Source organism: Myotis myotis, unplaced genomic scaffold (genome assembly GCF_014108235.1).
Source record: "Myotis myotis isolate mMyoMyo1 unplaced genomic scaffold, mMyoMyo1.p scaffold_m19_p_15, whole genome shotgun sequence".
Lineage (NCBI taxonomy): Eukaryota > Metazoa > Chordata > Mammalia > Chiroptera > Vespertilionidae > Myotis > Myotis myotis.
Genome location: NW_023416319.1, coordinates 21,292,009 through 21,311,712, shown reverse-complemented (window position 1 = coordinate 21,311,712; position 19,704 = coordinate 21,292,009). Strand labels below are relative to the sequence as shown.

Below are 19,704 nucleotides of genomic sequence, written 5' to 3'. Positions count from 1 at the left end.
CCCCTGGTCCAGACCATGTACCAGACCAATTAAAGTACATGATTGGGCAGTGGAACGCAGGCAGCAGTAGCCTTTGGAGCTCCCCAGGTGATTCTAATAATTCTGCTATGCATACAAGTTTGGGAACTATTAAACCAATGGCTTTCTATTCCCTGCATATTGTCTCACCACTTCAGTATATGGTTCGGAATCCTGGCTGCTCATGAGAACAGCCCGAGAAGCTTCTAAACAACACTGATGCTCAGGACCCACCCTGGGTAAGACCTGGGCAGTCTAATGTGCGGCCAGTCGTGACAGCCACTGTGCTGTAGTCATTGGAGTTCTGGTAGATCTTGTGACCAGGACAATTCCAGGCAACAGCCCCCACTCCGTGTTCCTCTTGAATTAAAATACTTTCTCCTCATGTTTTTGAAAATTCCTGTCTTGGTCTTTTTTTCTGTTGCAAGCTGAATATGGAGAAGCACAATGTAATGCTGACAAGTTCTTGGTTTGTTTTGCCCTCAGTATGGGGTTGTGCTGGATGCAGGCTCTTCTCATACGACTGTGTACATCTATATGTGGCCGGCAGAAAAGGAGAATGACACAGGGGTGGTGAGTCAGATAGGAGAGTGCATGGTGCAAGGTAAGATGAAGAAAAAGGGGTGGGGGGACCGTGGGACACGAGATGCATGTGTCAGTGGAGTACTCGAAGAAAAGCAAGTCCAGTGAAGAGTACAGGGGAGCTGCTGCTGTTATTTCATTATCATTAACATAATACTGAAATCAATCCTTAATGATTGAGCCCTTGATGCATAAACAGACTTAACAAATAACTGAGTAAAGACAAGTACTACATGATCTCACTCGTTGAATCTAATGAACAATAAACTGGTAAACAAAATAGATCCGGAGACATAGAAGCATAGAACTGCGGATCTCAGAGGGAAGGGGGAGGGAAGGTGGATGGGGGGTGGGTGGGAAGAGATCAACTAAAGAACTTGTATGCATATATGCATAAACCATAGATACAGACAATAGGGGAAGGGCTGGGGGATAGAGGCAGACTAGAAGGGTTCAGTGGGGGTGGGGGGGAGGAAAAGGAGACATATGTAATATTTCCAACAAAAAAGATTTAATTTCAAAAAAATAACTGAGCAATAGTCCCTCCCATCAATAAGACACTTCTGTGTGCCACGCACCAACATAAGTACTAAAAATATTATTTCATCTTCATGATCTCCCTGTGAGGCATGTATTTTTATTCCCATTTTTAAAACGAGGGCACTGAGGTTGCGCAATGTTGTGCCATGTGTTTAAGGTTGCTTGAGCTAGTAAGTGACGGAACTGGGATTCAAACTCCCAACTTCAAACCCATGTCTTAACCAGTGGTTCTCAAATTTGAAACACCTTGTAGGGTTTGTTAAAGCACAGATGCTGGGTCCCACTCATTCTTGAAGGCCAGACTTTTTGAATCAAAACAATAGATGATAATTTAGAGCTGATTTTCTGATGATGGCTAAGTAACCAGGCTTTTTATAAACCTGTGAATTAGATATGGATAACATATCTGGATACTTATCTTTAAACCAAATCCATGACAGTGTGAATGTTATCTTAAAGTGAACTGAAATTGCTCACTTCAAAAGCTTACAGGATCTTGGCTCTCATCCTCTCCATAGCAACAATTAGTTTTGCTCTACAACGGGAAAAACAGTATTACTAGGGAGGCTGGAATCAGAGAGGAAAAATCACTAAGGAAACATAGATGCTATTCCTGTTTATTCTAACTAGATTCCATAGCTAATTAGTAGCAGTTCCTATCTTTTCAGTAAAAGCCAATGTGACTGGTGCTTATTTTAATTTCTGTTTTAAGTGTCATCATTATCCTTTTAGATCTTCTAGAATTAGTGTTGCTAATTACAATTTTGTGGAAGAAACATGAAAAAGTGGCTATATAAAGCAGCTATCTGTAAGATTCCCATTAGAATCTGAACTCGTTAGGAAGGTTATGCAATTGAATGTGAAAGTTGTGCCACCCAGTGGCAAAATTATTGAACAGCCAACAGACCCAGCCTGAGGTCTGAAAACAAGTCCCTACCAGGGCTAAGTTGGTTCAGAGAGTTACCCGTAGAGCAAACTAATACTAGTATATATCACATCAAGAAATTGTCTGACTGAATTATCAGGAAACACCAGTATTTTGCTGTAATACTGTCAAGGTATGTTCTATACTTAAAAGAATATATTGTCATCTGCTTCTATATCTTTTCCTAGGTCCTGGAATCTCAAAATTTGCTAATAAAGTAAGTGAGTTAAGCAATTATCTGCCTGAATGCATGCAAAAAGCCAAGGAAATGATTCCAGTGGCCCAGCACCAACAGACACCTGTTTACCTGGGAGCTACAGCAGGCATGCGGTTGCTCAGGTATAGCCACACGTAGGGACCAGGAGCAGCTGGGAGTTAGGTTTGGCAGTTACAAGGAGCCTCTTAAGTTATGGGAGAGTGCCATACTTCCCTAACACCCACAATTCTAAATATCCTGAATCTCAGTGAGTGGGCAATACTTCCAAACTCTTAGTACGTGTAACTTTTGAGAGTTTAAGTACATTTTTTAAAAAAATCCCTCTTGCCCTTCTCCCCACAGGAAATTCAAGGGGGTAAGGGCACAGAGAGAAAAAAATTGAGCCTATATACTCTGGGATTTGGGGCTACAGATTTAGCCATTCAATCTCCGGGAGGGGGAAGACCAAGGAGAGTTGCAGGTGTCCCAAGACACAAATAATCACAACTAGCACATCTTTATGGTCATCACTTAGTATTTGTGTGCATTATTTGTTCATTTATTCATTAATGCAGCATGTACTGACTGCCTACTATGTCCCAGGATATGGAAGTAGGTAACTTCAGCCCTCAAGGGGATCAGAGTTTCAATACAGGGTGATCAGTTTTTTTTAAAATAGAAGGCTCCTCAGAGCTGCTACAGAAGCATACTTTACCCTCCCAGAATGGGAGTGGGACAGGAGGATTTACCAGAGGGGACATGTGAGCTGAATCGTGAAGGACAAGTTGGAGGGTGAGGTAAGGGCACCACAGGCAGAGCAGACATCATGTATTGCATAATCTGTTTATTTGGCACCTATTATGTGTCACGCACTGTTCTAAGTTCTGGGGATACAGTGAAGAGGACCGAGTCCCCGCCTTCCTGGAGCTTGTATCCTAATAGATGTGCAAAGGCAGGCATATATGAGAGACCAGGATGTGTTCAGAAGACTATAAATGGATAGAAGATATGGTGCAGACAGCAAAATAATAATAATAGTAGTAGTGACAATATTAGCAGCTTGTGTTTGTTGAGCCCATGTTATTACTGCACTTCAATGATAATATCTCTATGAAGTAGTATTATTAACTATTAGAGGCTTGGTGCACGACATTCGTGCACTGGGGGGTGGGTCCCTCAGCCCAGCCTGCACCCTCTCGCAGTCTGGAACCCCTCGGGGGATGTCCGACTGCTGCAGAGGCAGGAGAGGCTCCCGCCTCCGAGGCAGTGCTAAGGAGCAGCGAGCCTGGCTTCTGGCTAAGCAGCCCTCCCCCTGTGGGAGCGCACTGACCACCAGGGGCAGCTCCTGCATTGAATGTGCATGTCATAGCGACCAGTCATTCTGTTGTTTGGTTAATTTGCGTATTAGGGTTTTATTATATAGGACTAGAGACCCAGTGCACAAAAATTTGTGCACTCAGGGGTAGAGGGTCCCTCAGCCCGGCCTGTGCCCTCTCGCAGTCTGGGACCCCTCGGGGGATGACCACCTGCTGGCTTAGGCCTGCTCCCCAGGGAATTGGGCCTATGATGGCAATCAGACATCCCTCTGGCAGCCTGGCAGCCCTTGGGGGATGTCCATTTTCCAGCAGGGAGCAGACCTCCTCAGACATCCTTAGTGCTCCTGAGAAGGCAGGAGAGGCTCCCACCACCACCGCTATACTGGCAGCCATCAGCCTGGCTTGTGGCTGAGCAGAGCTCCCCCATGTGGGAACGACTGACCACCAGAGGGCAGCTCCTGCATTGAGCGTCTGTCCCCTGGTGGTCAGTGTGTGTCATAGTGACCAGTCATTCCCAGTCTTTCTGCTGTTAGGGTCAGTTTGCATATTACCCTTTTACTATATAGGATAGAGGCCTGGTGCATGGGTGGGGGCTGGCTGGTTTGCCCTGAAGGGTGTCCCGGATCAGGGTGGGGGTCCCGCTGAGGTGCCTGGCCAGTCTGGGTGAGGGGCTGAGGGCCGTTTTCAGGCTGTCAGGCCACTGAAGCTCCCAGCCTTATTTTTTTCTTTTTATTCTGGGATTTATTTACCTTCTATAGCTATCACTGGAGCTGAGAGCCGACTCCAGCTCTGAGGCCATGGCTGGCTGAAAGCAGGTATCTGGTTTGTTTAGCTTCTGTAATTGAAACTCTGTTGCCATCACTGGCACTCAAAGCTCTGAGGCCCCAGCTGGCTGAAAGCGGGTATCTGGAGTTTGTTTAGCTTCTATAATTGCAACATTGTTGCTTAGACTGGAGCTCAGAACCGGGCTGCAGCAGGAACCTTGGCTTCCTCCATCACTGGAGCAAGCAAGCCTTGTGTTTGCTTCAGCTGCGTGGCTGCTGGCTGCCATCTTTGTTGGCAGTTAATTTGCATATCCTGCTGATTAGCCAATGGGAAGCATAGCGGAGGTATGGTTAATTACCATGTTTGTCTATTATTAGATAGGATTATTAACCAGATAAGGAAGCTGTGACTTACATATGTTAAGTAAGTTACTGAGAGTCATACCTGGTAAATGGTAGAGTCAGGATTCTGAAAAGGCAGGGTCCAGATCACATAGTGCCTTGTAAGGCAGGCCTAGGGAGTTTGGAGTTTATTTGAGAGATAATGGGAAGTCATTAAGTGATGTTACAAAACTGGTGCCACTGGCAGAGAAGGTGGGCTGGAGGGAAGAAAACTAGGGATAAGGGAGCCAGTTAGTAGGGTATGGAAGTCACACAGGTGAGAGATTACAGGAGTCTAATGCCAGCTGGAAGGCAGCATCCTCTGACCCAGAGGCTCTCAATGTTGAGTAATCTACATCTTGGAAGCAATTGCATTCCATCTTCATTATGACAATCCTGGAAGATTCCTCCTTTAGGTCTCAAGGTCTCAAACAGACCCAAGAACTGACACACAATATGAGGAAGACTCCCCCTCCCCCCGCCCCAGTCTGGCACCAATGGGGGTTGGGTGTCTGTCCCAGGACATTTGCCACTTGGTGTTTACTACAGTCTAATTAAGAACCTCAAGCAGGAACTGGGTATGTGACCAGCTAGGAGCCACCAGCGATGGCTAACTGTGGCACACTTTAGTTCTACGAGTGGTGATCAAATAATACCAAGCTACCACCACAATAATTAAAATTACTTTGATAATTTTTTGGAGCCAGGAAACAACAAAAGTGGTATTTTAGGAAGATGAACCTATTCAGTGATTGGAAGGATTTGGATTTGGAGAGAGGGGCTAAAAGATAGTTCTGCTTCCCCCAAAGGAGGCCCCTCAGGCAGCCATGTGTTGGTATTTCCATCTCCCTGTTTATTCCAGTGAGTGATCATTCAGTTCCTGGGAGAACTGACTGGAAGCTGTGGCTGAGATGGGTAGTTGCAGTTATTAAAAACAAAACAGGTAACCTCAGCTCTTCCTTTGCATAGACTTGAAAATGAAAACTTGGCAGACGATGTCCTGGAGGAGGTGACAGAGAGCCTCAGAAGCTTCCCCTTTGACTTCCAGGGTGCCAGAATCATCTCTGGAAAAGAGGAAGGTGCCTATGGCTGGATTACTATCAACTACCTGATGGGGAAATTCACGAAGGTGATTATCTTACAGCACCCATGGAGTGGCTCCCTGGGGGCCAATGCCATCGCTCTCTCAAGCAATACTTGGATTGCCTGCCAGAGTGAATGATGGATGAACTGGACAAATTAATTTACCCCCACATTTACAAGGGTCACCAGAGATATAATTCTCTTAGAAGAACTTTTACTTATTGGAGAATAAGTGAATAACTTCACTTCAGAGAGAGACATAAAAGTCTATCATTAAAAAGAATAGCTAATATTTGCCTACTGCTGTGTGTCTTATGCTATGCTAATCACTTACATGTACTGAATGATTTAATCTTCAGAACAACCATACGAGGCATTCTCTCATTTTAGAGCCCCAAATAGAGGCCTAGAGAAGGGTAATAATTCTGCTCAAGGTTACATGGCTAATGAGCAAATATGTGAGGATTTGAATTTGAGTCTTTCTAGCCCCAAATCCCTTGTTCCTAAATACTGACTGTACTGCTCCGTTACTACTGCAGTCTGAGCTATGTCTTTGAAACCCCTTTTTTCTTGCTGTTGATCTGATGTGGATTCAGGAACCTCCAGGGGGCTTTGTGTCACCCTTAGGCCCCTGCTCCTTCACATTAGGAAGTTCTTGAGTCCTAGAAATAATGTGAAAAAGGGGGTGTCCAGAGATTTCTACCACTGGTAACTGTACTCTCCTTCAGAAACTGAGATGGCTCTACCCGTTGGGAAATGAAAGCAATAGTCAGGAAACGTATGGAGCTTTGGACCTTGGGGGAGCCTCTACACAAATCACTTTTGTGCCCGGAAACCAGACAATTGAGTCTTCAGAGAATGCTCTGTACTTTCGTCTATATGGCAAGGACTACAATGTGTACACACACAGCTTCTTGTGCTACGGGAAGGATCAAGCGCTCTTGAAGAAACTAATCAAGGACACCCAGGCAAGTATAACTGAATCCAGACCTGACTTTTCCACATCTGGGCTGCCAGCCCTCACATCCTGTTGTTTTTCTCTTCTACTTCAGTGATTTGAAGTTGGTTACTGTACTTTCCAAACCTTTCTAAGTACATCTGGTAGACCCGTAAGAATCATTCCCTCCAGACATCACCTCCTATATTTGTTTACTGCACAATCTCCAAGGACACGACTCAGATCCTTTCTTGGGAAATAATTTTTCAGCCCTGTGGGGTTGACAATAAAAATTACACGCTAGGGCATTGTAGTAGGGGAGGGTGTGAGCAGTTTATAACCTCTTTCCCACTTTTTAATCTCTATTTCCTACAAATTGCAGAAAACAGGGTTGTTAGAAACAACCTGGAGAGGAGAAAAAAATGCTTCAGGGAAAACACAAAGTTAATGGATCAACACTTCATATCTTGTCCCCAGACGCTTTCTGCATTTTGAAGGCAAGAAAGTTAAACATACTTGCAGTTATGCGAGTACCAGGCACACCCTGATAAACAAACACAGAACAAGGATGTCACATCCAGCTGTTCCCTGTCTTCACTGAAAGGACAACAGTTCTCTGTTCTCCTCCAAAGCCTGCTCTCTGGTTCTCAGAAGCACTATCCATAAGATGACTTCCACAGGAATGGGGGCTGAGAGATGCCTACTGAGCACCAAGGCTCCAGAAGCCTCTGATCCACAGCAGTCCCCTTTATTCTCTTGAACATACTGGGTCGTGGGTTAAAGACCATTTTGATTTTCCTGACAAATAATCTGAGGCACTTCCAGGTCTTGGAGCTTCTTATTTTATTTATTTTTTATTTTTATTTTTTTGCTTGGAGGTGGGGGCGGGGACATAGGCCAATTCCTGGAGAACTATCTAGGCTCAGAATTTTGAGTCTATGTGGTTTCCCCTCATTCCTAAACACTTACTGGACTGCTTCGATACTGCTGTAGTCTGAGCTATGTCTTTGAAGCCCCCCTCTTTTTTTTGCTGTTGATCTGATGTGGACTTAGGCACCTCCAGAGAGTAAATCTGTTTCTGACCTATGTGATTAGAACTGAGGAACATTCCAAACCAATGGCATTTCTGGGTCCAGCTTGAATTATATTTGCTTTCTATGAATAGAAAAAGTTTATTTACATTTGATGCTACTTCTGGTGCCTGTGATACAAATCGGACTATTCCCAAGACTGAAAAAGCCAGACAGAGGCATACTGAAGCCAATGCCAAGTGCTGGGATATTGTACAATTCTTACACATTAATGAAGTCAGACTGGTACTTTTGTACCCAAAGCTTTGCACATGACCCCTTCAAGTGATTTTTTCCATTCAGGTTTCAAACGGAACCATCTATGACCCGTGTTTCAACCTTGGGTACAGCAGGGTAATGAACATAAGTGACCTTACCAACAGCCCCTGCACCAAGACATATAAGACGACTCTTCCATTCCTTCAGTTGAAAATCCACGGCACTGGAAACTATCAGCAATGCCAGGAAAGTGTCTTTAGACTCTTCGATAATAGTGACTGTCCTTACTCCCACTGTGCCTTCGATAAAGTTTTCTTGCCACAACCTCAAGGACAATTTGGGGTAAGTTGTGAAATGATAAGGTATATTGGTTGGGATGATTTTGGCTGCAAGTTATAGAATATGTGACTATAATGAGTTTAAATAATAGGATTTATTTTTCTCTCACATGATATAAGCCTTGAGGTAGAAAATTCAGGATTAGTTCTTTGGCTTGATAATTTGATGACTCAGGATCAGCTTTTCCATGACCTTCTAGTGATGTTAGGATGGCAGCTACTGCTCTCAGCATTATGTCTTCACAAGCAAAGCCAAAGAAGGAAAGAAGGAAGTTTCTCTTACATACATCTTCAGTTTTGCAGAAATGCCAAGAAACATCTTTACGGATGTCACTGGCCAGAATTTAGTCAAATTCACACCTCTAAACCCATCTATGATAAAGGGGAATGGGTTACCATGGTCGTTTAGGGTGGGGAACATCATTTGGTCTGGCCCTGTCAAGGCATTAGGGGTGAATTAATTAAATATTTAACCAAATACAGCAGGCTAATTTTTAAGTTGATAATTTTGTATGTCTCATGAATGATATTATAAATATCCAAGTGTCCCTTGGCAGAAAAATGGTTCCCAACCCATGCTCTATAAAGACATTTAGGAAGTAGAAACTCAGAAAACCCCAAGGAAATACTGAAGATACTCATTTTCATTACATTTTGAAGACTTGGGGGACTATTTGAATCCCAACTCGAAATTCCTTTTTTTCTTAATCACTTCAAAATAAGGTAACATATTTGAACAGAGGCAGAAGAGATGCCCCTTGATCTACTCATTACTCCAATCTCATATTTTGTTTCTGGAGTCCAAGAATTACTGTAATCACAGTATAGTAGTTCAGTATATTGCAGGATTAGCTGCCAATCAGTGGACTGCCAATTACTGACTAAGCACTATACAGGCATTATCTCACTCATACTTAAGATATCACTCAAAGAAGAGCTTTTGTCTGCTTTTGCACCTTTTCTCCCTTTTTCAGAAAACCGATCAGCCCATGAGGAAAGAGGTTTGATTCTCCTCTAGGACCCCAGTAGGAGAATTTCTCCCAAGGTCTCTTGGCCCAGCCCAATGTCGCAGAAAGAGCTCCTTGGAAAGAGCACAGGCCCTATAGTAACCACACCCGGGGTTAATCCTGGCTTTGCCACTGGTGAACTATTTGAACTCTGGGAAAATGACAATGGGCAAGGTAACCTGCGCTTACCTTAACCATGGCCCAGACCATAGTTTCCCCTCTCCTCAAGTTTCCTGAGGGAAATACATGACAGGACAATGACTGATAGAGCAAAACTTGGTTATAAGCTGGTCCAAACCCAAATTTAAAACAAACCAGAACCTTACCTGGATGCCCTATAGCTGAGCTGGCACTGGCTGCTCGTGTTGGCTTTTTTTTAGGCCAAGGCCCCTGCCTTGGATCCAACTACTAGAAGAGAAAGGAGGGTACCACAAAAGGGAGGAAGGTGGCCGGGAATGCTGGGGACAGCCAAGGGCCCTTTCCATTCCAGTTACTGCCAGAAAGCACATCTGAAGGGAAAGGAATATACTCTTGTGTGTTGATCTTTAAACTTTCTTGAAAACTTTGCCTCCTGGGAAAATGGTCCAATTCTTGCCTTCAAGCTTGAGCAAATGCTTCCTACCGGAGTGGGTGGGGGAGAGTGGAGGGTGGGTAGGTGGGATGGTAGTGGTGGAATTTACTGCCTGTAAGTGTGATGCCTCCAACCAAGGTAGGGAAACTTGGAGTTGGAAAAGGGTGGAAGAGCCTTGAATTCCCCCTGGAGGCTTTTTTGTTTTGTTCCTTTGACCCTCATTGACACTGTCCTCCTCACAGCCTTCCTTACAGCCTTCTGCACCTCAATTTGGCAATCTCCTCTGAATGTTGGGGTCCAACCCCAGCAGGTCCAGGGGTTCCCAAAGGTGTGGGCGGAGTTGGCGAAGAATGAGGGACACGGAAACAGCGTTCAGTTGATCAGCATAGCCAGGTTCTGTAGCCAGGATCTCCAGCCACGTTCTGTTTTTATTGTCTTGTTACATCTGTATTTATACCAGTTGATTTTAATCCTATCAACTCTATTCCAAAGGTTAGGGCATTTCTTATCTCCATTCTAGGTTACTCTATTGTTCTATTAAGCTACAAGGGAGTAACTGAAGGAGATTATCCTAAGTAAAGATTATGTAGCTTAAGCCTGATTGTTCATAGTTAAAGTGATTAACTACCCGCCTGGCACTTAGTTAAGGGATTTTATTCCCTCCCTAACTTCAGGGAAAAATCCCTACCTGGGGAAACAACCTTTCTCGGAGAGGTGACCTTGGTTAAAACACATAGCGCCAAGAATGGGAGCAAACATATTAAGAACAGTATGCCATATACGCCAGGTCCCTTGAAACTTATGCTGTGCAGATGTTTCTTCCCTGCAGTGACTGTGTCAAGCAGCAAGGATGGGCCGGCTTCTGGCATCTTAGGGTCTTTCTTCTCTGAATATAGCCCTTAGGGTCAGTACTGTACCATGCCTATTCCTGTCTTGGCAGTTTCTTTCTATATTTGGATTTTTAAAATTGATTTCAGCTAGAGGAAGGGAGAGGGAGAGAGGGATAGAAACATCAATGCTGAGAGAGCATCATCCATCCACAGCCTCCTGCATGTCCCCTTCTAAGGGTTGAGCTCACAACCTGAGCATGTGCCCTGACTGAGAATCGAACTGTGACCTCCTGTTTCATGAGTTGATACTCAACCACTGAACCACACTGGCCGGGCTGGATTTTTTTTTAAATCCTCACCTGTGGATAAGTTTTTCATTGATTCTAGAGATAGAGGAAGGTAGAGGACAAGACAGAGAGAAATATCTCTGTAAGACAGAAATATTGATCGTTTGCCTCATGCACGCACCCTGACGGGGGAGGAAACTGCAACCCAGGCATGTGCCCTGACTGGGAATTGAACCCAGGACCCTTCGGTGCATGGGACAATGCTCTAACCACTGAGATACACTTGTCAGAACACTGTTTTTGGATATTTTTGGTACCCTCTGAAATTTCTCCCTAAATACGAAAGATTTAAAAAAAAGATCTGTTGCCTTGTTTATAAAATGAGGACTGAAATACATATGTCATTGCTAGTTGTGAGTGACAACTGAGGTGGACTGATGAATGTTTTACCACCAGCTCTCTGGGGATAGAGGGGCTGATTTGTAGCATTTGCCAATTTGCATGGTGTAAATACTCGCACCATGGCCTATTAAAAAAAAATTTTTTTTATTTTATTAGTTAAGGTATTACAAATGTGTCCTCATCCCCCCCATTAACCCCCAACCTCCCGCCCCCAAAAAAATTTTTTTTAATTGATTTCAGAGAGGAAGGTAGAGGGAGAGAAGGTTAGCAATATCAATGATGATCAGTTGCCTCCTGCACGCCCTCCTCTGGGGATCGAGCTAGAAACCTGGGCATATTCCCTGACTGGGAATCGAACTGTGACCTCCTGGTTCATGGGTGGATGCTCAACTACTGAGACACATTGGCTGAGTGACCATGGCCTATTTTAAACTATCAACATGACATCAACTAGCTCACAAAACTCCTGAAATTTTAACAACTAGCTCTCATTAGTAGGTAAGAGCCAGCTCCACCATATCACTGCAAATAGTGAAAACCTAACATACTATATAGCACCAGGTGGGCCCTTAAAATATGTACTGTTAGTTCTTTCTCCTAACAGACCTCATTCTAGGCCTTCATTCCTGCAGGAAGTTACCTTTGCAAAGTACTGCATCTTGAAGAATAATTATTTGTAACACAAAAATTTAGTTGTATTTTAATTATTTCCAAACCAGTTAGCCTGGGTATTCTCAAGCCACAGAGAATTTTCAGAGGAGGTAATCTTTGGCACAACTGCATTTAGCACTGATGATCTAATTCTTAGTTTGTAAACTGAGTATTTTTTTTTTAAATATATTTTATTGATTTTTTACAGAGAAGAAGGGAGAGGGATAGAGAGTTAGAAACATTGATGAGAGAGATCAATCAGCTGCCTACTGCACGCCCCCCCACTGGGGATATGCTTGCAACCAAGGTACACGCCCTTGACCAGAATTGAACCTGGGACCCCTCAGTCCGCAGGCCGACGCTCTATCCACTGAGCCAAACCGGCTAGGGCTGTAAACTGAGTATTAAGAGAGGTCAGTACTCTTTTCAGTTTGGCTACACTGTCACCTTGGTTGCTAGACAGAATCTAATTGTAGGCAAATAAGAAACATCAGAAAGGAAGAGGAAACATCTGTGAGGAATTACTTATGTAATTTAGGAATTTTTAAAAAGATCACATTGTATCATTTATGTAAATAAGAAAAGGTATAAACAATTCAATGGGGAACAGAAACTGAAGAACATTAAATGTTGTTTGTTTACATATGTATATATACCACGTGTGTATTTGCATGTATTTGTGTGTATTTAGCTCTGAGCTTCCTAGTAGTGAAGGGGAAAAATAAGACATAATCAGATAATTTTCATTATACCCAGCAAACCCAGTCCTAGGCCAAAGCACAGCTATTCCAAAACTGAGTCCCAAAATTTTACAAAGGAGATGTTGCTAGACAGTGTCTTTGACCATATTTTTAAAAACTGCAATTAAAAAATTTGTATAGCAACTTTAACCAAGGCATAATACTAAAAAGCTGATTCAGTGATAGCAATTCTGTGATGGACTGAGGCAATATAGGTTTTTGATACTTATCTTGATAGAAGAAAAGAATTTATAGTAGCTGGAAGAGGGGAGAGACATATATCCTTCAAATCACCTTCTAAAATACTGATTATCTAAGCTAGCAAATAGTGTTCCTATTCTGAGTTGCTGCTTAAATACAGACCCACAGACTATACACACCAATCAAGTAAAGGTTTACAAAGTAAAGTTGACTCCTAATATGGAAATCAGGGGGCTGATCACAGAGTTTGACCTCAATTGGAGGGCACCCCACCTGCACTTAAAAGCAAAGTCAGCAATTCCTACACCCACATCAGCATTTTCCGCCAGTTACCCTTGGGTCCATTCTGGGAAAAGAACATCTGATGAATTGAATCTCCAAAGTCCTACTCCAAGAGGATGGTTTTTTTGTTAAAGACGTTTGAAGAATCACCTACCACAGTCACAGGAAGAATCTTGAACCATCTGATGTGTCCTTGAACCATCTGATTTCAAGCAGTGTATCTTCCTGAGGAATTAAAAAGAAGGTGGTTTTGTCATTCAGTATAATTCTGGGGATTAAAAATGAAAGCATTATGAATAAGGTTAAGGTTTCTTTTGTATTATACAATATAAATCCAGGGGGAAATTCACCCTAAACTCTATCACTCCATTCCATTAACACTTTATTTTTCTGGGTTCAATTCCAATGCATGTTGGTATAAGCAACATTCCACTTTAGAAGAGACTTTCCCAAGGGATTTAAGAGGACATCTTTGATAGTAAACCCAGTAAAGCAGATTTCTGAAGAACATATTTGGACAAGAAAACTACAATTTAGGCCCTGACATATGGAAGACTTTCAAAAAAGACAAGACAGATAGATGGAATGAAAAAAAAAAAGAATATGAATGAACTGGTCCTGGAGCAGGGGAGGAGAAATAGGTGACCTTATTCTGGAGCACAACGTCTAAGAAAGAAAGATGACTAGTTCACACAGCAGGTTTTTCACTTGATTCTAATTCTAAGACTTGGTTTCTGCTGTGCTACAAATATGTACGTGTGTGTGTGTGTGTGTGTGTGTGTGTGTGTAAAAGTAACATGATTATCTTAGACATTTAAAAATATATAAAGGAGAGAGGATTTAAAACATTACTTCAATTTTTTTTTAAAAAAAATATTGATTTTTTACAGAGAGGAAGGGAGAGAGATAGAGAGTTAGAAACATCGATGAGAGAGAAACATCGATCAGCCGCCTCCTGCACATCTCCTACTGGAGATGTGCCCGCAACCCAGGTACATGCCCTTGACCGGAATCGAACCCAGGACCCTTCAGTCCACAGGCCGATGCTCTACCCACCGAGCCAAACCGGTTTCGGCAAAACATTACTTCAATTTTGATTCAGGTGTTTATAAAAGAAGACCATATTTATTTTATATTCTATTCTTTATATAAGAGCATTATTCATGACTGCATATTGCTTAGTTGATTCTATTTTGAGAGAGGACTCTAAATCATAACCTGCAGTCAAGACAGCATCTAAAAGCGAAATATCAAGGTTGTTTAAACCAGTCATTCTTTGTGTATGTGGCAAGATATACAGCACAGAACATTTACTACTTTAACTAATTTTAGGTGTATAGTTCTGTGAAATTAAGTATACTTACATTATTGTACAGCCATCACCATATCCATCTCCAGAACTTTTTCATCTTCCAAAACGGAAATGCCACCCAATAAATCATACATTAACGTCCTGACCCTCTTTTCTCCTCCTTCCCCTCAGCCCCTGGCATCACCATTCTTCTTTCTGTTGCTATGAATTTGACTATTCCAGGTACCTCATATAAGTGGAATAACACAATTTTTGTCCCTTTGTGACTGGCCTTTTTTCCACTTAGCATAATGTCTTCAATAGAGCAGTTATTCTTAACTCTTGAAGGCAAGCATGTCAAACTCAAAGGCTAACATGGGCCAAATAAACAAGGTTTAAGTTTATGTGGGCCGCAAAAAAAAAACAAAAGCTTCACTTTTTATAGAAATGTAGATTTAGTTCAATAGAGACATGCTGAATACAAAGGGCTGAAATAAATGAGCAATTGTTAATGAAAATTTGTTGTGGGCCACATGTGGCCCGCAGGCTGCAAGTTTGACATGCTTGCTTTAAGGGATCACAAGACTCTTTGAAGAATGCGATGAAAGCTAAGGGTCTTCTAAGTAGAAATGCTGAAATCTTTGCATTCAATTTAAAAGACACCATGATCCCTTGAGGTGGACCTATAAACTCCACATTAGAGCCTTTAACCTAAAACAAAAAGTACATGAAAACTAGAGATTAAAGTAGAACCATGAGCCCAAGCAGAGCAATGTCTGGGAGTGAATGCCACACAAGTGTCAGAGGTCAAGTTTATTTGGGAGTATGGAAAGCAGACACAGATACATATGCCAGAGACAAAAAGACCCTGCAATTGATGCCACTTCTGCCTCTAAAATGCATCCTGCCAGGCAGATACAATCTAATATCTGTTAATACAAGTTAGAGAAGCAAGTTAGAATGGGGGTAGGAGAATACATCAATTGGTTAGTTTGGGGAAGAATCTTGAGACTAGACTGTAATGCCTGTTCCTTCTGTATTTACAATGCTTCATTTAATATTTTTCCCCAATATGTTTTTTATTTGACCTTTGGAAAATGATTTAAGAAACCCCTTTTCTTCTTTTATGGACAAATTTGGCTTTAGGTTAACTTTCTGGATGTGTTTCCCTGGAAACCTGATAAAGGTAGAATTACCAAGCAACAGTTCTCATGATAAAAATGACTGAAATAGATTGCATCAGGTCTGGAAGAAATTACAAATGACCTATGCCTACTCTGTGGGCTTCTCTAATCTGCCCACAGAGGCTCTATGTATGTGGGGCATGTAACAAAAGGCTTTATTTTTGTAGCACTTGTCACTACCATCCATCATATACCATGTTATTTGTTGGAGTTCTGCTGCTTTCCACTAGAGGGCAGGATTTTCACCTGTCTTGATCACTGCTCACAACAGGATACTCAGTAAATATTTGTTGAAAGAAAGAACGAAAAATGAATGAATAAATGAATGATATGCAGCCAAAAGTCAAGGAAGAGGTAGAATAAAAAAATGACAATTGTTTTTGGCAGTTAAGAGGTTATTGGTGATGTTGATGAGCAGAGTTTCAGAAGCCATGTCAGAGTGGAAAAAGGGCTCCTTGGGAGATTCTCCAAAGTTGGGGGAGCAGGGAGGAGGGTGGATAATTGATATCACAAAAACAAGAAATAGAATTGAGAGAGGATAGACTGCTGTACTGAAACTAACTCAATTAAACTGAACAGAAATGCATGACATGCAGAGCTTTGGGGGTAGGGAGTGATATGGACTGGGAGGCCCTGTTGATTTGATGGCTATGTATTGCAGTGAAGGCTCAGTATTTTGCTAAATTCACCTATAGAAATTTTCTGTTTGTTCATGTTTTAAAAATAATTTCTACTTATTCAAAAAGTAAATATCACATCTTAGCAAAAGCAAGAGAATTTCTTAATGGTAGATGAGCTCTAGGACTAATTTCAGAAAGCCTTTTGAAATGTAATAATGTAAGGAAATATCTATTATAAAAATTAATAATGCTAATTATAAAGAAACTAAAACTATATAGAAAGTTTAAAGATTCAACTCTATGTTGTCTATAAGATCCAACTATATGCTACCTACAAGAAAACACAAAAAAGTGTTTTTAGATTTAAGGACACACATAGACCAAAAGTGAAGGGAAAGGAAAAAATATTCCATGCAAATGGAAACCAAAAGAAAGCAAAGGTGGCCATACTTATCAGACAAAATAGACTTTAAGTCAAAAATTGTCATGAGAACAGGACTTATATAATGATAAAAGGTCAATTCACCAGGAAGATACAACAATTATAAATATATATGTATCCCAAATCAAAGCACTTGAATATTTAAAGAAAACATTGACAGAACTGATGGGAAAAATAAACAACAATACAGTAATAGTAGGAGGCTTTAGTACTTCACTTTCAATAATGGATTGAAGTACCATACAGAAAAATCAACAAAGGAACAGCATACTTGAACAACACTTTAGGCCAAATGGATCTAACAGACAAAAATACAGACCATTCCACCCAACAGCAGTGGAATCTACATTCTTCTCAAGTGCACATGGAACATTCTCTAAGACAGATATCATATTAGGTTACAAAACAAGTCAACCAATTTAAGAGGACAGAAATCATACCAGGTATCTTTTCTTACCACAGTGGGGTGAAACTCGGAACCAACAGCAGAAGGAAACTGAAAAACTCACAAATATGTGGAAATTTTTGAATAACTAAAATTCTCCACAAAAAACTAGCAAACTGAATGCAACAGCACATTAAAAGGACAATATACCTGACTAAGTGGGATTTGTCCATGGAATGTAACAATGGTTCACCATACAAAATCAATTAATGTGATATGCCACATCACATCATCTCAATAGAAGCGGAAAAAGGCATTTGATGAAATTTAATATTCTTTTATGATAAAAACTCAACAATAAACTAGGAATGAAAAGAAATGACCTCAACACAATAAAAGCCATATATGAAAAATGCACAGCTAACATTATACTCAGTGGTAAAAATGAGAAGATTTTCCTTTAAGATCAAAAACAAGGCAAGGATGCCCACTCTTACCACTTCTATTTAATATTTTCTGGAAGTCCTCACTAGAGCAATTAGACAAGAAGAAGAAATAAAAGGCATCTACATGCAGATGACCTGATCTTATATCAAGAAAACCCTGAAGACTTCACACACAAAAATCTAATAAATGAATTCACTGAAATTGTAGGACATAACATCAACATACAAAAATCAGTTGCATTCCTATGCATTAACAATTTGAAAAGAAAATTAGCAAATCACATTTACAATAACATAAAAAAGAATAAAAATCTAGTAATACATTTAATGTGGACTTCTGTTGGAACTAAAAATGGAGGAGAATGTTTTCTCTATTTTGGATGGCAGGTGGCATTTATCAGTAAATTTGGGGGAAATGTCATCCCCTGGACCAGACAGATTGAGCTGGGTGTGTTGGAGTTGTCCTCTTCCTTATGGTTTTGTTTTTTTTTTTAATTCAGTGACTAAACCAGAAACCCGGTATTTGATCAATCTACCCAGTAGGTGGCTAGCTTTTTGTTTGAGGGGTATCTGGTCTCCCCATAGCTGCACAGTTAAGAGCATGCGCAGGGCTGGCTGCATTAGAAAAGGTGGGGAGGTACTCTGTTACAGGGGGTTTGACTGTTCTTTCTTAATCGTATGTATTTGAAATGCTTTCTGGGCACGGCTGCCTGATCCCTTCTGTGTGGCAGAAAAATGCGTTATCCAGGTAGCTTTTACTGCTATAGAGAGCCTGTAAATAAGGGCTTTGAAAAAATAACTTTAACAAACCAGTAAGATTCTGTGTCTCATACATAAACATTCTGTGTGCTTAGCACTTGAAAATAAACAAATCCAGACTTTTTAAAATGCCAAAGACTGAAAAGCCTGACTCTATTTTGGAGAATTTGTCAACACCTGTTAAAATGCCTTATTCTTCAATGGTGTTTTTTAGATTCTGGATTTAAAAAAAGTGTTTTTAGAAATGTAATCAGTTGTTCAGCTTAAATAGAAGAGGTCTAACATAGTCCTCAGTCCTCTTAAAGAAACAAATATGAAAGTAGGGTTCATAATTAGGACTGCCTTTTGGGAGGAGAAAGCTAAGTATTGCTATTGCTAAATGATGTTTTTGATAATGTAAGGAAACACAGGGACCACAAGACCTTTTTTGTTTTAGAGTGTGAAAGATTAACTTAGTGCTTGTTGGCACACTTTTGATTGTAGAGGATAAATGGCATCAGCATCGACAAATCACATAGATACAAAGAACTCTATAGATATGACAATATTAAAGGTTTACCCTGATTCGGCAGAGCAGCTTTTTAAAAGATACTGTGGCGGCCCCAGACCAGCACATTTCAGGAAGAAATTCTCCACAGGTTGAAATGCCAAAAACAGAAAACATATTGTGTTGACTCACATAATTTAGTCAGTTTTACTAGGGCTTTTTCCATGAAAACCAGTGACTGAGTATTGCCCGTGCTATGCTCTCATTGGGGGATTCTGGCTCCCTGCAGGCCGGGTGAGAGCAGGCAACAGCTGTCAACACCCCTGTTTGATAGACTGGTTCACTGTCCCAGGCCAGCCCGTTAGCCACACACTGGAAAGAAGAAGGGAGGATGCTTTTTCTTCGGTGTGGAAATGGAGCAATGAAAGTAGAGAGTAAACAAAAACGTGACTCAGTATGTTGAAATGGTGCCCGTGTCAGCTGGGCCTTCACTGAATAACAAGCCAGCAGCTCTGAACAGTCCACTCCATTCACCTGCTCACCCTGAGGTTCGGGTCCAGCCAGCAGATGCCCTATCCCTTGTACTTCAGTGTGCCTGCTCCCTCGAGGTCTATGAGTTGGGAATGCATGGGGAAACGATGTACACCTGATATAAACTGCCAGCAGACTTTTTAACTTGTATTTTAACTGTTGAAAAAGACAAAAAAACAACCTTTTGCTTAGATCATGTCCAAATTATGGAACGTATTT

General features: G+C 41.4%; 1 protein-coding gene across 5 annotated transcripts in view; it reads left to right on the top strand.

The window, feature by feature from the left end:
* ENTPD1 (ectonucleoside triphosphate diphosphohydrolase 1) overlaps nucleotides 1-19,704 on the top strand; it is a 95,059-nt gene that overhangs the window by 62,605 nt on the left and 12,750 nt on the right. For all 5 annotated transcript variants that reach the window (XM_036336500.1, XM_036336496.1, XM_036336498.1 and 2 more), the window contains 5 exons: nucleotides 505-622; nucleotides 2,254-2,404; nucleotides 5,692-5,851; nucleotides 6,534-6,773; nucleotides 8,116-8,373. In XM_036336500.1, coding sequence (XP_036192393.1) covers nucleotides 556-622; nucleotides 2,254-2,404; nucleotides 5,692-5,851; nucleotides 6,534-6,773; nucleotides 8,116-8,373 — 876 coding nt within the window. In that variant the 5' untranslated portion in view covers nucleotides 505-555. The remainder of the gene's footprint in view (nucleotides 1-504; nucleotides 623-2,253; nucleotides 2,405-5,691; nucleotides 5,852-6,533; nucleotides 6,774-8,115; nucleotides 8,374-19,704) is intronic.